At 40.2% G+C, this 16,393-nt stretch overlaps 1 protein-coding gene across 2 annotated transcripts in view; it reads right to left on the reverse strand.

The window, feature by feature from the left end:
* Window positions 1-321: 321 nt before the first annotated feature.
* The window catches only part of PDXDC1 (pyridoxal dependent decarboxylase domain containing 1), a 60,192-nt gene continuing 44,120 nt past the window's right edge, over window positions 322-16,393 (reverse strand). For both annotated transcript variants that reach the window (XM_075285783.1, XM_075285782.1), the window contains exons 13-23: window positions 13,479-13,529; window positions 10,798-10,861; window positions 9,058-9,113; window positions 8,830-8,935; window positions 7,656-7,827; window positions 7,185-7,303; window positions 6,376-6,497; window positions 5,708-5,800; window positions 5,503-5,599; window positions 5,007-5,108; window positions 322-4,597 (exon numbers count right to left, since the gene is read on the reverse strand). In XM_075285783.1, the coding sequence (XP_075141884.1) occupies window positions 4,371-4,597; window positions 5,007-5,108; window positions 5,503-5,599; window positions 5,708-5,800; window positions 6,376-6,497; window positions 7,185-7,303; window positions 7,656-7,827; window positions 8,830-8,935; window positions 9,058-9,113; window positions 10,798-10,861; window positions 13,479-13,529 (1,209 nt within the window). In that variant the 3' untranslated portion in view covers window positions 322-4,370. The remainder of the gene's footprint in view (window positions 4,598-5,006; window positions 5,109-5,502; window positions 5,600-5,707; window positions 5,801-6,375; window positions 6,498-7,184; window positions 7,304-7,655; window positions 7,828-8,829; window positions 8,936-9,057; window positions 9,114-10,797; window positions 10,862-13,478; window positions 13,530-16,393) is intronic.

Genomic DNA, 16,393 nt, shown 5'->3' on the forward strand with positions numbered 1-16,393 from the left:
AGAATTACCGTAGAACTGCTCCACCTGTAGCACAAGTATAGTTAAGATGCAAATATGAAAAGGAAACAATGCAGGTTTTTTCATCAACCAAGCAATATTTAGTAGATTTTACTAATAGGGTACTTCTCTGCAACAGACGTCAGTGCTCTGGGCAAATGTAATGTAAATTGTGGATGACTGGGTCTACAGAGTGACTGTGCTCAACCATCACCCTACTTGTGTATGGTCACCTTTACTAGGAAGAATAAAGATCTAAGTCCTGCTATAGACGATGATCAAACACACTGCATGCATGTGAAATAGTTAACTGTGTTACCCCACAGATGAAAATCTTGACTTTATTCAGACATTAAGCATACACAGTTGTAATCCAACAAACAAAAGGTAAACCGTAATCCACAATCTCATTATATATATATTTATAAAAACAGTATAAATTTGTTGTATTATTTTACAGACTGAAATTTATCCCTCCCTACACCCCAAAAGGAGAATTTATTGTAGACTTCATTGCACCAGGAGACAGTAAAATAAACTGAAGGAAGACTTAATCGTTCTATAGAGGACTGCCGTCAGCAAGGCTTCACTGAAGACTCGATCTATATAGGACAGTACAATATATAGAGAAGAGCAGCTGTGTAATGTGGGTATGAATGGAGTTGGGAGCTCTGGTATATAAAGCAATAATAACAAACCTAAAGGGGTTGTATGAGATTAAAATAAGAAAAAAAAAAAAAGTTTTAAAATCAGAAACAGTGCCATGCCTGTCCATAGAAGGTTTATAGTAAGACAAACCAGCCAAGATCCAATACCAGGCAAAGCTTATAGACAATAGTGGGGCCATTTCTGGGAATACAAATCAGATTTTTTTTTTTCCCTTTTGACCTCACCAATCCCTTTACAGTAAAGCTAGACAGTGAAATCTTATATACTAGGGATGCTCCAATAGTGTACATATAGATAACCAAAATCACATATTATGTGGGAAGATTATATTAGCAGAAGAAGTGTTTATAGCAGCAAGACTAGAATGATGGCGATGGGCACATTACTACATCCCCTGTGCCCGCTACATTGTAGGAATACCAAGTTATTGTAAACCGTGCCTACATGACAGGCAAAGGGAAGCCATTTCTCCTCCACCGTCCTTGCTCTGACTCTTGTGAACGCCCTTTGCCAACTGGCAGTTTCCAAAAGGTAACAAAGTACCTTCCCTAGACAATGGCTGATAACGCAACAAACTGGTATAAGCTTTAGGACGGAACATCACCTTAAAGGGAACCTGTCAGGTGCTTTCTCCATACTTAACTGGCCCCGCAGTATTAACTGGCATACAGTATTAAGTAATCCCCTTTACTAAGATCTCTGCTGCTCAAAAGTCAAGTTTTAAGATCTTATAGCTTGATTAGCATATGCAATTTTACCTCAACTAGTCACATGGGGAGGAGCTTCATCTAGTCATGTAGTCATCACTCTAAAGCACAACCTTGTGAAGCCGGCAGATAGGTAGGGTATAAGGCTGTCACTGAGAGACATAGGTAGGATGGGACTAGATGACGCTGCTCCCCGCCCCCTTGACTATTTAAGGTAAATTTGTATAAAGTTCTAAAATCTTATAAAGTGACTTTTCATTCATTGAAAGCTTAACGAGGAACACCATAGAAAAGGTGATTACTTGATGCTGTAGATGATAGGACCCCCGAACCGGTTCCCTTTAAGATTTTAGTGGGTAAACATGAACTGGAGTCTTTAGCAATCTCTTCAAGAAAACTTCACTAACAAGCAATTTATGTAAGAGTGCAAAAAAAATAAATAAATAATTAAACTTCACACAACTGTTTTGTCAGTATACAATAATGCACTGTGTGAATACATCGCAACTGTGTAGATACAGACGTGCATATGGTGGAAGGCCCTGGAGACTGTATACATCATACAGTCTGGTGTGTACCTTACTGGGTGCTCAGCTCTCTATGTGGGTGTCTTTATTTAGCAGTATACACATATTGGATAATAAAGCTTACTCCGAACATTGCCACACATGTGAACCTGTACATATACTGGCATGCCACGTGTCATGTCTGGACGGGGACCTACAGCCTGACTTTCCAGGTTTTCTTCTTATAGTGCATTTTTTATTATACTGACATTAACCATGACAAATAATCACACATGAACAACATATTAAGATGTGTCCAGTAGATATTAGGGGAACAGGTCACTGACGGTCAGACTGGGTACTTGAAGTGTTAAAGCTTCTCATCATCATCATATTTTTGGAATCTGATATCCTTGAGAACAGCTGAGGAGGAGACTTTGTATTATAGCCCTCTAGATAAGTAACATACGTACAGTATGTAGGTCTGCTTCATAAACCTTAGATCAGGGATGCACTAAACCCACCCATACACAGGTTAAGTGAACCTGCTAAATTCAGTGGGACTGGCCAAATGATATAAAACCAGCCATGCACATGAGATTTCAGATGGCTGTCCAAATGATCCCACTGGCAACATTAAAGGGATAGTCCAGGATTTTTGTATTTATGTCCTATCTTTAGGATTGGCCATAAATATCTGACTAGTGGAGGCACAACAGCCAGCCCCTGGCCATGTTCTGGAGCGCATCTGGTCCCTGTACTATGTAGTGCACGGAACTGGACGCCAAAAGATTTAACTTGAACAATCTTCTTTTGGCAGACTTAAGTCAGCAATTGGCATGAACTAATGTTTGCAGCATCTAATGTATATGGCTACCTTTACATGTATAGGGTACTTCAGAATTTCCCCTACAAACAAATGATAGGAGAAAGTAAAATTGGGTATGCTAGATTTCAACATGCCTGATCCTTTCTTCCTAAAAGAGGTAAACTACTACCAGGTGTGTTTAGCAGTGTCATTCCCCCACACTTTGTAATAAACATGCACATTCAACCTGTTCACCCAATAAGTGCTTGTCCACCAGTTATTTTGTATGTATGGAATTTGGTGTGGAATTTTCCACGCTGAAAAAAAAAGACTCCCATTGATTTCAATGGGTTCTGCTAGCTTTTTTTTTCCCCACTAGCAGAATTTTCCCCTTGCAGAAATAAAAGCTAGCAGAACCCATTGAAATCAATGGGAGGCTTTTTTTCATCGTGGAAACTTCCACACCAAATTCCTCACCATTTTCCTCAGTGTGAATGGACCCTAATATGGTTTTCTAAAATAGTGATGAAATATCCTTAGTCTTAAAGAGGTTATACAGAGAAACTTTTTTTTTTTTGTCAAGTACAGTGCATTCACTGTACTGGACAAATATTCTTGGCAACCCAATTATTAGATTTTGCAGGGCACACTGGGGTACTAAAAGCCTCTGCTCAGCCACCCCAGCTCTCTGTGACATCACTGACTCTGCTCTACTCCAGGTTGCTTTTACATAGAGTAGTGCAGATTTGGGCATGTGACCTAGAGTCAGCACATCAGCAGGGGAGATAGAGGATTGCAACTCCCAGTCCCCTTCTGCAAATCTAATAATCGGAACACCAGGAGATATTCAACTATATTGGTAAGCAATGAAAGCACAGTAAAATATTTAGTCACCCCATATAATCCCTTTAAGACTGGTGTCACAACTAGACTATCTTCCACTACAAAGTAATGTGGTGACAGTATTGCCAACAGGAATGCATGGAATAACTTAACCTAAAGCTGATTTCCTCCATAGAGTGACATGAAAACATTTGAAAATTTTAGATGTTTGCTAATCTCTAAAGAAAGGCGTTTCCCTAGTGTTAAAGGCCCTACATGGTAAAAGTGGACCTCCTCTTTAAATTTTTCATGGTATGAAAAATAAAGTCCATGTGTGGATCTGAAAAACCTAGAACTGACAGTTCAACCAGCTGAATCATTTGTCAAAAATACATTGACTGTGCAAATAGCAAGCCTCAGAAGGCAACGTGCAGAGCCATTCTCAGATTCATTACATGTTGATAGGATTTCTTTTCTGATGACTCGTGTACGTCTATGGGTGTGATGTCTGCTTCTTATATCAACATTCAGACAAACAGTAAAAACAAACAACGAAAACTAAAAAGATCACTAGAAAATAAAAGGCTGATTAGAAAATCCAACTCTTGAAATTACAAGTGCAGTAAAACCAAAGTTACCATTGGTAAAAAATAGTAGTTTCATGACGGTGACCTCTTCCTACTGAGAAAAAACAAAAAGCTTTAGTTTTAATTTTGATTATTTGTGCAGACAGGTTAATAATTTAGTACAGTATTCCTACTGTAAGATTGCGTGGCACTGTTCACATTTGAAATCAGTTAACACCCTTACATCTACAAAGAGTTCGTGTCAGGTCGAGTGTCAATAGTAAAACACTCGCCTTTATCTTAGACTTTCAGACTCCACTGTCTTAATGTCCTGCGCCTCGGCATCATGGGATTCCTCGCTGTGAGATTCCACAGATGGGGTTGGGGGATCAGTGAGGTTGCAGGGCTGGGAATCCGGTGTAGGAGCAGCCTCAAGGTTTTCAACTTCTTCCAGATGACTTATTGAGCTTGTCTCACTCATTGCGTCAGAATTTCTGGACAGTCTTTTGAAGAGCTTTTGACCTGTCAAAGTCACAAGAACAAGCAGAAAATAACAGATTAATGCTCTGCAACACACAGATGGGAAATATGTGCAAAAAGTCAGCTAGGAAAAACTCTGCTGTGCAAAACATACCCTAATATTTAGCTGTTGACAAGTTACTTGGTAGATTCCTTCCCATAAGACTTGTATTCATTGTCAACTGATGACCTGTTTACAGAATAAAGCCGTCTCTTCCCAAAAAATAAAACTAACTCTACACTGAAGATAACTTCTCATATGTTACGTCTTACTAAATCATATCACAGTATAAATCTTATAGCATGGAACCCCTGCTGAAGGATTCTCGATCCCATGTGTTGGGAGGACAGACATTTGATTTGGTTTCACAACAGGGCAGCACATCAGTGAAGACACGTTTCTATGTGTTACCTGGATGTCTCTTCACATGTCCCAGAGTTGGGGTTGGGGGAGGACTTGCTCCAGTCAATTGTGCCCTGGACACATAAGTTGTTTCTGTTGATTCTAATGATCCTAAAGAGCAAAAAGACAAACATTATACATCAGACTGACATGTTCATCCTTCTTGTAGATTGCAGAGGTCTATGAAATCACTCTAGGGACATCAGAGTAGGTTTTACTACTTTTAGTAGCACAAATGTAATTGAAATAAATGGCATTACTGAAATGCACGCGGCATAAACTCAATGTTGGGTTGCAATTCTGAGATTTTCCTGACATGGCAGGAACACAGGAAATAGTGGCATAATCCTACATAAAGCAGTATATGTGTTGATTCTGATGGAGTATGACAAAGCATTGCTCAATGTTGCTTAGTGGCCTTAAACACCACATGAAGGGACAACTAAAAGGTGGACAACCCACAAAGACTCCTGAAATAAGAAGAAACAATGCTCCATCATCTCACCTGCTGTCAAGTTGAATGTTCTTCCCTTTGGCGTTGCTTGAACAGGGGAAAGCCAGTTGAGAACGGAGCCAACCAGAGGGATCTGTCGTAAGACTCCCTGCAAATAACAAAGCATCCAACATGGGTCACTGGTGTAAGATGTGAGAGGAAATAACAATACATTATAGTAGCCACAGGCCATTGAACTCAACAGCCTTCATCTTACCTCCTCTAAGAGCCGCTCTTCATTGGCTTTCTGCAGTTGGACTTCGGCTTCCAGAATACCTTTCCTGACTACTTCAGTCATATTCTCAAGGAGCTGCACAAACGCAAATCAATCAGTGAAAATAATGCATTGAGAAAGTAATTTCTTAATAGTCCTGCTCTCTATCCTGCATACACATCCTAAAAATTATCTGTAATATCACTTTGGGTGTACAGCTGTATGCAGGTGTAGTTTGTAATCTCAGAGTCAGACTACATTCACATTTGTGCTGCAGACTCCATCGCAAATCCACCTGGAATCAATGGGGGTGGGACGACCGTCCTACACGCATTTTTTTTTTTTATCCACCGCATTCAGTTTTAAAACAACATACACCTGATGGACCTAATAGTCAATGGGGTCTGTTGGGCTCCGTATGTAACCACTTTTTCCGCTGAAATAGTGAAATTGATCTAACGTTAATGTGAACTTTGCGTCAGTGACAAAATATCATTATCCTAGCGGCTTCCTTGACATCTGCACTTATGTCTATTATCGACCTGGGCCTGGGGCAGGAATGTCAGGCTGTCAGCACATCTGTACTCATCTCCAGGCAATACCAAATTACATGGTCTCTAAATTGCTATGGAATAGGTAAATTGTACAGATGTCCAATAATATGCTTATACCTTTGAGTTTTCTTCAATCTCCCGTCCCATAACTGCGATGGTTTCTACCAACTCAGAGACATCCAAGTCTTCTGTTGCCATTCCAATATAAATACAGTTTTTCTCGGCTCCAAACTCAGGACCTGCAACGAAAAGGAGACAAGAACTCATGTGGAACAATATCCACATACAGTTATCCTGACTTGCCCCAAGCAGATGACATCAAGGAATGGAAGGATTTGGCTGCTTAATTTTACATGTCCATGCCCAAGCACCAGCAAAATTTCTTCATGGCGGCTTACTCTTTATTCTCCTATTTCCCGCATTGAAAATACATAACATACATATTATGATGTTTTTAATAAAAACAAGCAAATAGGAATGTATTTTCCTTTAAGATCAGAAGTATGCATGGTGGTGGGTTCAGGGGAAACCATCCTCTGCTTGTTTGGTAAACAATGCAATAACCAAGTATAAACTATGTAAATGTTCAAGTCAATTTAAGGCATAATCTATATCAAGTCCCTTGTGTGTATACTAAGTAGGAATAAAAGATTTGAGAAGTTTGCACCATGTGTGCCAGTCTTTTCTCTATCTGTGCACACTTGGGATGCCACCTTTGACATGCCCACCATGGACTGCAGTGTGCCGGCTGGATTTCTTCTATCGAATGTTTGAAAAAACTGGATCTTTGAATGATTTATTGCAGGGTTTTAGTGGTTAAACACTGCAGTTGGTAAACACTGGGTTAACACACTGAAGAAAATGAATGGCATGCTATTTGGAATGGTAAACACACTACTTTCTACACAAAGACATATAATCAATACCGGAAGAGAAGGAAAGATCGGACTCCAATTCATTTAGCTTCTTCAGTAGCAACCCATTAATCTTCTCAAGTTCTGCCTCCCGTTTGCTGACGTCCAGCTCCTCGCTTACATGCTCATACCTTGGGAGTGGAAAAAAAATTAGTTTTTTTTTTTCAGTTTATGCTCAGGTGGTAAAGCTGCTTTCTGACTGTATCCACTCAAGTGGTAATAGATTAGTCACTGCTGATGGATGTAGGTGGTCTGCTGCTATGTACAGGTCACGTACTGTGCACAGTTTAGGGAGGATACATGGATATCTTATATACCTTTCCTGTGATACCTAGAGTATGATGCATCTCTGAACCTAAAGGGGTTTTATCACAAACATTATTTACCACCTATCTACAGAACAGGTAATAAATGTATGATCAGTGGGACCCCTATCGATTACAAGAACGTTGGTCTTCAGTACAGGAAATAAACATTCAATACCTTAGTACACCAAGTCCAGCCCAGCTGTAGTCAACAACATATGAGAGTCCAGCTATTCTTTCCACCTCTAGTCTGAATTCTTCCTTCATCTGCAGCGTGTAGTGAATAATGGGGATCTTCACCTTTATACATTCCACCAGCTGATCAACATCTTCAACTGTTGTACCTAGAACTATTACACATATATGGTATTAGAGCTTACATGCCAAGAGCTATACCCATGTTCTATTAGGTAGAAATCTACAATGAATGAATTTAAGCATGCCTGGGTAAAAACATCTACCCTAAGATAAAAAAAGGAAATACCAAGGCAGACTAGATGGACTATGTGGTCTTTTTTCTGCCTTCAATCTTCTATATATTTCTATTCTCTTTAGGCACTGACATTACTGGCCAGGTCACAGAGTTGCACCTGTGCTGCTTCAGCTCTATATATAGATCTGTATTGTTAGGATTCTGACGTACAGTAAGTCATGGTGACCTGAGGTTTGTTCGTCTGTCAGCATACTTGTGTACAAATGTTTGAACAACATGTCAAGAAGGTCATACTAGTCAGAACTATCCAAGAACAATATGGGGAGCGCAGTAACTATACTATCTCAGCGATAATGTAGGCTGTGAGTTATGACTAAAGATAAATATTTTTCTGAAAGTGTTTTGGAGTGTGTAACACACTTAAAAGGGAATCTGTCACTAGATCTCAGCATATCAAGGTAGTGCCTCTAAACAGAAGACAAGACATGCCACCATTGGATACGGAAGACAAGCAACGGCTGAGCAATGCTTTATATTACTGTCCACATCAGCAGCATTGATAGTTCTTAAAAAAATAGGTTGGACATCCCTTTAAGTGCTACAGAAGTATTCAATATGAAGTAAGACGTTTTCCTGAAATGTGGGTGTGATTATGCAAAAATGTTACCCCTGCTGTGTGGAAATCTATGAGCTGAAGTCAAAGGGAGTAGATCTGCAGTACCTGAGCCCACTCACTATGCCAGACACAGAACCAACGGCCTCCTGGCCAGTGTTGTTTGTAATATGATTACCGGACATGGTGTGTATACCTGATCAGTGCAGGGGTCACCTGTCGATCCTACAGACAAACCCTAAACAAGGTTTACTTGTCATACAAGTCCTAACTAATAATAAACCAGAAAAAAAAAAAAAAATCTACCTGCGGAGGTCATCAATGGGTTAAAGCGTACACATGTGCCTTCATCTTCCAGCTCCACTATATCCACACCACAAGATGGAATAAGGACGGCTAGTTGTTCTCCTAACTGAAGAAAACCGTAGAAAATGTATATTAAGCACACAATACTCAGCATATACGTAGTATACAGCACACACATAGTGCTTTTTAACCCCATCATTAGCACCAGTAGACAGAACGGCGTCTTACCCACTGATTCATTGCATCACTCTCCCTTTCAATTGTGTTCAGGTTTATTGTGGAATCTACAAAGACAAAAATATATAATAAATAGAACAGTCAAAAATAAAATATAATCAAGTTTTCAGTTTTAAAATTACCAGATAGTATGGAGTGTCATTTGTGCAATCGTCTGTGTTGATAAATATTAGACCACTCGCGGTCCAACCGCTGGGACTCCTATAATCACTATTACAAGTGACACAAAGCCCTGGTTACGCTTTTTTCATTATTTTTAGAGTGCTATTGATTCCATGGTGCTTACACTAAGTACACAAGTACCGTGCGATAGAGGGTTTGTAATCTAGGGAGGGAGGATGATGATGATGATAGGTGGGGATAGAATCTGTTCACTTCAAAATGGCTGTATCTTCAGTTTTATACCACCTGGAAAATGGTTCTGACATCATAAGTAAAATTGAAGTACTAGCTGTTACAGAACCTGACACATCACTATGAATTTGAACTTCATATACAACAGTTCATGCTGCATATAAAATCACATTTTTTGTGTGATACCAGAACGATTTTTAGGTGACATAAAGCCAGAGATACAGCGATTTGTATTAACTAGAGATGAGCGAACACTATTTGAAACAGCCGTTTCGAATAGCACGCTCCCATAGAAATGAATGGATGTAGCCGATACGTGGGGGGTTAAGCGGCTGGCCACCGGCAAAGTCTGTGTGCCGGCCGCTTCCATTCTATGGGAACGTGCTATTCGAAACAGCTGTTTCGATTTAGTGTTCGCTCATCTCTAGTATTGACCATTGACCACTGAATATGGCTGTACAGAGTCTCAGGCATTACTTACTTAGAGCATTGCTAATGGGAATGTTTTGTATTAAAAGGAAGTTTGATAGTTTAAGTATGTAGGAAGAGTTTTCCTAATCACTTTTCTTTACAAATGCTGCTTTGTTTAACAGATTATATCAATATATTAGATTATTCCTCCCCATTGTTTACAGATCATTGTCTTGTTCCCGTGCTGATCTCCTATATAGCAGCAGCAAGGCACAGGTTGGTTGAAGTCACTCTCTGCTCTCAAGAGGGGAGGGGGGCTGAGTTCTCTGAAGTGCTCTTTCTCTGACATGTCAGTTATCTCATGCTCTTTGATTCACTCCATCAGACAGGAGCTAGGTCAACTAATTGTAGTTTGCTAATACTCTGATAAGGGCTCCACAGTGGACTTGTTCAGTGTCAGCTATAACTGTATTTAAAGGCAGTGATAACTGTGTTGAGTTCACTGCAAGCTCACTGTTCATCCTGGGAGCTTGGAAGTTTGGTCTTTCCTTGCCTGCCCAATAGTTTACGCCTACCCACCAGCTTGTTGGAGAAAGAAAGATGTGATACTGGTGAGCTGTTGAATTAGTGAGATAGGAAAATCCCTTTAAGCAAGGGGCAGAGTTGAGAGTGGACTGGAGCATAGTGCAGCATTTGCTGGGAGGCAATACTCTTCACTAGAACAGACACCAGTAGCAGTTGTACTGAGCAGTGATCAGGTATAATAACTGCCTCCCCATAGAACCCTAAGGAACATACAAAAGCTGAGCCATCCCCATACTTGTGACAGGAGGAGTTCCCAATGATACCTGCCAAACATGCTTTACAGCTGTGAAAATCCTATAAGTGTGCACCAGCACAGAGCCACCACCATGCAAATTTGTCAGTTTACGATGCCAGAAGTTGAAGGATATATGGGTTACATACCTGATCCAGAGCCTCCATAGAAATATTTGAATACAACGACTGGAGAGTTTCCATCATGTTCAACCTAAAATTGAAAGGAGAATTATAGATATAATATATACACACAAATTATATAATATATACACACAAATTATATATAATATATATATATATATATATATATATATATATATATATATACAGTCCTATGAAAAAGTTTGGGCACCCCTATTAATCTTAATCATTTTTAGTTCTAAATATTTTGGTGTTTATAACAGCCATTTCAGTTTGATATATCTAATAACTGATGGACACAGTAATATTTCAGGATTGAAATGAGGTTTATTGTACTAACAGAAAATGTGCAATATGCATTAAACCAAAATTTGACCGGTGCAAAAGTATGGGCACCTCAACAGAAAAGTGACATTAATATTTAGTAGATCCTCCTTTTGCAAAGATAACAGCCTCTAGTCGCTTCCTGTAGCTTTTAATCAGTTCCTGGATCCTGGATAAAGGTATTTTGGACAAACAATTCAAGTTCAGTTAAGTTAGATGGTCGCCGAGCATGGACAGCCCGCTTCAAGTCATCCCACAGATGTTCAATGAGATTCAGCTCTGGGGACTGGGATGGCCATTCCAGAACATTGTAATTGTTCCTCTGCATGAATGCCTGAGGATTTGGAGCGGTGTTTTGGATCATTGTCTTGCTGAAATATCCATCCCCGGCGTAACTTCAACTTCGTCACTGATTCTTGAACATTATTCTCAAGAATCTGCTGATACTGAGTGGAATCCATGCGACTCTCAACTTTAACAAGATTCCCGATGCCGGCATTGGCCACACAGCCCCAAAGCATGATGGAACCTCCACCAAATTTTACAGTGGGTAGCATGTGTTTTTCTTGGAATGCTGTTTCTTTTTGGACGCCATGCATAACGCCTTTTTTTATAACCAAACAACTCAATTTTTGTTTCCAAAATGAAGCTGCCTTGTCCAAATGTGCTTTTTCATACCTCAGGCAACTCTATTTGTGGCGTACGTGCAGAAACGGCTTCTTTCTCATCACTCTCCCATACAGCTTCTATTTGTGCAAAGTGCGCTGTATAGTTGACCGATGCACAGTGACACCATCTGCAGCAAGATGATGCTGCAGCTCTTTGGAGGTGGTCTGTGGATTGTCCTTGACTGTTCTCACCATTCTTCTTCTCTGCCTTTCTGATATTTTTCTTGGCCTGCCACTTCTGGGCTTAACAAGAACTGTCCCTGTGGTCTTCCATTTCCTTACTATGTTCCTCACAGTGGAAACTGACAGGTTAAATCTCTGAGACAACTTTTTGTATCCTTCCCCTGAACAACTATGTTGAACAATCTTTGTTTTCAGATCATTTGAGAGTTGTTTTGAGTAGCCCATGATGCCACTCTTCAGAGGAGATTCAAATAGGAGATCAACTTGCAATTGGCCACCTTAAATACCTTTTCTTATGATTGGATACATCTGGCTATGAAGTTCAAAGCTCACTGAGGTTACAAAACCAATTTTGTGCTTCAGTAAGTCAGTAAAAAGTAGTTAGGGGAATTCAAATCAATAAAATGATAAGGGTGCCCATACTTTTGCACCGGTCAAATTTTGGTTTAATGCATATTGCACATTTTCTGTTAGTACAATAAACCTCATTTCAATCCTGAAATATTACTGTGTCCATCAGTTATTAGATATATCAAACTGAAATGGCTGTTATAAACACCAAAATATTTAGAACTAAAAATGATTAAGATTAATAGGGGTGCCCAAACTTTTTCATAGGACTGTATATATTATATATAATGTGTGTGTATATATATATATATATACACACACATACATACATACACACACACACACACACATATATAAATTTATATATATATATATATATATATATACACACATACATACATACACACACACACACACATATATAAATTTATATATATATATATATATATATATATATATATATATATATATATATATATATTTATATATAAAGAATCCAGTCTGTCAGCAACTTGTATGGATGGAAAATGTCCTTTTATTGGAAAAAGCAGTACACCACGTATCGGTCCACACAGGGACCTTTCTTAAGTGCAGTGTGTACTGATACGTGGTGTACTGCTTTTTCCAATGAAAGGACATTTTCCATCCACACAAGTTGCTGACAGACCGGATTGTTTTTTTTTCTATTGCAAACCCTTTTGCCTGGAGAGGGGTTTCTGCCGTGCAATTTGTTGGATGATCCCCAGATTTGCTGATGCTGCTGCAATCCTTTTTCTTTAAAATAAATATATTATATATAGAGATTTATTTACACACACACACTCATTCCCTTCTTCTAGTAGCTAACTATGGCATACAGCCTATTGGCCTTTTTTGGCTTCTTCTTCACAATAAGATATGGGAACAATGTATAGAGATGTTGTTCTTCCTTCCCATTCCTCTTCACATGGACATGTCCAGATATGGGAGTCACAGAATTAAAAACTTTTTTTTAAAATAATATGATTTTGCAATGCGGTCAGAATAAATCTATCCTACATGTGTCAGTGTCTGGTAGTGTTGTAAGATGGGGTCCTTAACCTAAATGTAAGAAACGGCAAGGACACATCTGTATATGCAGCAGCAGGAATACTACAAAGTCAATGACATAGAGCCACGTACCGAAGTTTTGATGGAAGGTAAATCCTTCAGATTTTCCAGCAGCCTTTGACTCTGTTAAAAAAAACCGTATGTATATGTTAGTACTAGGGCTTCTATCCAAGGCACTCACTGACTACAATTTACTGTATTTACTGTAAGTAGCCATCAACGATAAATCCAAAACTTCCAATATAAATGTTGAATTTGTTTAATATAAACAACACTATACACACCTATACAAGTAGACAGGAACACCTGACATTTTTTTAAAGGAACCTGTAGCACTGGTCTTGCAAGTGCAACAAGGGTGGGCGATCACTCTGAAGTTTTTTGGGCACTGTGATGGCTATAGCACCCAACCAGGAGACCATTACAGCTGTCACTCTAAGAACAAAGTGGATGGGCTGTGAAATACTCAGTGCTCAAAGCACTTCAGAGTGAGGGCCCGCCCCTGTTGCACTTGCACTGGCACTGTATTAAAACCATGGCAAACCGGTAAGTATACTTCAGCTCTTGTCTCTGCCTAGCTCGGTCTATTTTCACACTATTGTCTGGTACTCCCCAAGAAGCCTTTTTAGCTCTGACCAATGCTGTGCTGCACAAAAAGTCTTTCCCTCTATGCTACCATTTTCTTTACCAACCAGCAAGAGCAAACATGTTCCCATAGTGACGACTTACTGTCCTTGAAACTACCTTTTCCAGAAATAAAACTGTGAGAGGGCGAACAGATCGACCTTCCTGCGAGCTGCAGAGGCCATGCTGTTCCATAAGAGACATTCATCAAATCTCCCAGGAAAATAAGATCCGTCCTTCAAGATACCATAACAAGTGGCTTTCATCTCCAGGTCCATGTGCCGTGCTGGCCAACTCTATACTAATGGCACACTATGACAATGAAGACCTTCAAGCAGCAGCCTCATTCTCATCTCCTATTATTTGATAAGATCACTTGATACCGACTCTTTGTTGAAGTCTCTTACTGCCATGTTTGAAAAACATCAGAAATTGTTGAAACAGAATAGAAACTCTAATTTAGTAGTGTACACTTTGCAGGCCCGGAAATGTCCATGCACGGCACAGACAACCTATTTTAATGGGAGCTAAGTAATGTGTAACGGCTCCCACTCCAGTTGTAAGGTGCACTTGCCACAGGCTGTTTTGGGTGGTGAAGGGGTTACTTAGTGCTAAAAAGTTGAACCTTAGGATCAATATCAGTTTAGTGGGGTCCAGAAATTCCTACCCATGATCTGATTCAGCGGGATCCCCTTTATAGTTTAACAGAAACAGCATCATATATTTTATCAGACTTCAGAGCTTCTTCAGTGAAAGGGACTGCGCTGAAATATCAAGCACCGACATCACTAAAAATATGAAGTCAGGCAGAACATCACATCCCCTTCAATTAACTGATCAGCATGGGTGCCACCAGTCAGACTCCCATTGTTATTGTTTATTTATATAGCACCATTAATTCCATGGTACTTTACATTTGGGGGTTTACATACAATACACAGAATATACAGGTAGATATAATACTAACAGTGACCGACTGGCACAGTGGGGTAGAGGGCCCTGCCCGCGAGGGCTTACAATCTATGAGGGAAGAGTGATAGAGAAAGAAGGAGAGGGGGAGACAGTTCAGATGGCGGTGCGGTGATAGTGTTATTGGAGGTTGTAGGCCTTCCTGAATAGGTGAGTCTTCAGGGCCTTCTTGAAGCCTGTGATTGTGGGGGTCAGTCTTATGTGTCTTGGTAAGGAGTTCCAGAGTATGGGGGATGCACGGAAGAAATCTTAGAGATGGTTGTGTGAGGAGTGGATAAGAGTAGAGCGGAGTAGGAGGTCATTGGAGGATCTGAGGTTATGTGTGGGCAGGGAGCAGGAGATTAGGTTGGAGATATATGGAGGGGACAGGTTGTGGATGGCTTTATATAGTAACGTTAGTAGCTAGAACTTAATTCGCTTGGCTATGGGTAGCCAGTGGAGGGACTGGCAGAGGGGAGCAGCCAATGAAGATCGGGGGGGGGAAGAGGTGAATTAAGCGAGCAGCGCAGTTTAAGGTGGAATGGAGGGGGTGAGGGTGTTAGCTGGGAGTCCATGGAGGAGGGTGTTGCAATAATCTAAGCAGGAGATCATGAGGGCCTGGACGAGCATCTTAGTAGTTTCAGGGGTGAGGAAGGAGAAGATTTGGTGGATGTTCTTGAGTTGGAGGCGGCAGCAAGTGTTGAGGGTTTAAATGTGTGACTTGAAGGATAGGGCCCGTGGGACAGGGGTAAGTGTGGTTCTGTTAACTTTGATAGATGGGTCAGGAGGAGGGGCCATACGGGGTGGGGCGAAGATGATGAACTCCGTTTTCTCCATATTGAGTTTGAGAAAGTGGGAGGAGAGGAGGAGGCTACAGCCGCTAAGCAATCTGGAACTCTGACCAACAGGGAGGTAATGTCTGGTCCAGAGATGTATATTTGGGTGTCATCGGCATAGCAATGGTATTGAAAATCATGAGATTCTAAGAAAAGGCTGTATACAGGAAAATATACAGCGTGTGTACAATCACCTAGGCATTAGGATCAGTATACAGAGGATATCTAATATATAATACAGTGCAAAAGTTTTGGGCAGTGTGGTAAAAATGCAATAAAGTAAGAATGCTTTCAGGAATAAAAGGGCTAAATTATTTCTGTCATTTAACAAAAATTATTAAGTGAATGACAAGAAGTTAAAATCTCATCAATATCTGGTGTGATGCCCTTTGCCTTCCATCAATTCTTCTAGATACGCTTGTAGACAGTTATTGAAGGAACTCAGCAGGGAGGTTATTCCAAACATCTTGGAGAGCCAAGCACAGATCTTCTGTGGATGTAGGCTTGCTCTAACCCTTCTGTCTCTTCATGTCATCCCAGACAGACTGGATGATGTTGAGATGAAGGCTCTGTGGGGGC

This window comes from Leptodactylus fuscus, chromosome 8, assembly GCF_031893055.1.
Source record: "Leptodactylus fuscus isolate aLepFus1 chromosome 8, aLepFus1.hap2, whole genome shotgun sequence".
Taxonomy (NCBI): domain Eukaryota; kingdom Metazoa; phylum Chordata; class Amphibia; order Anura; family Leptodactylidae; genus Leptodactylus; species Leptodactylus fuscus.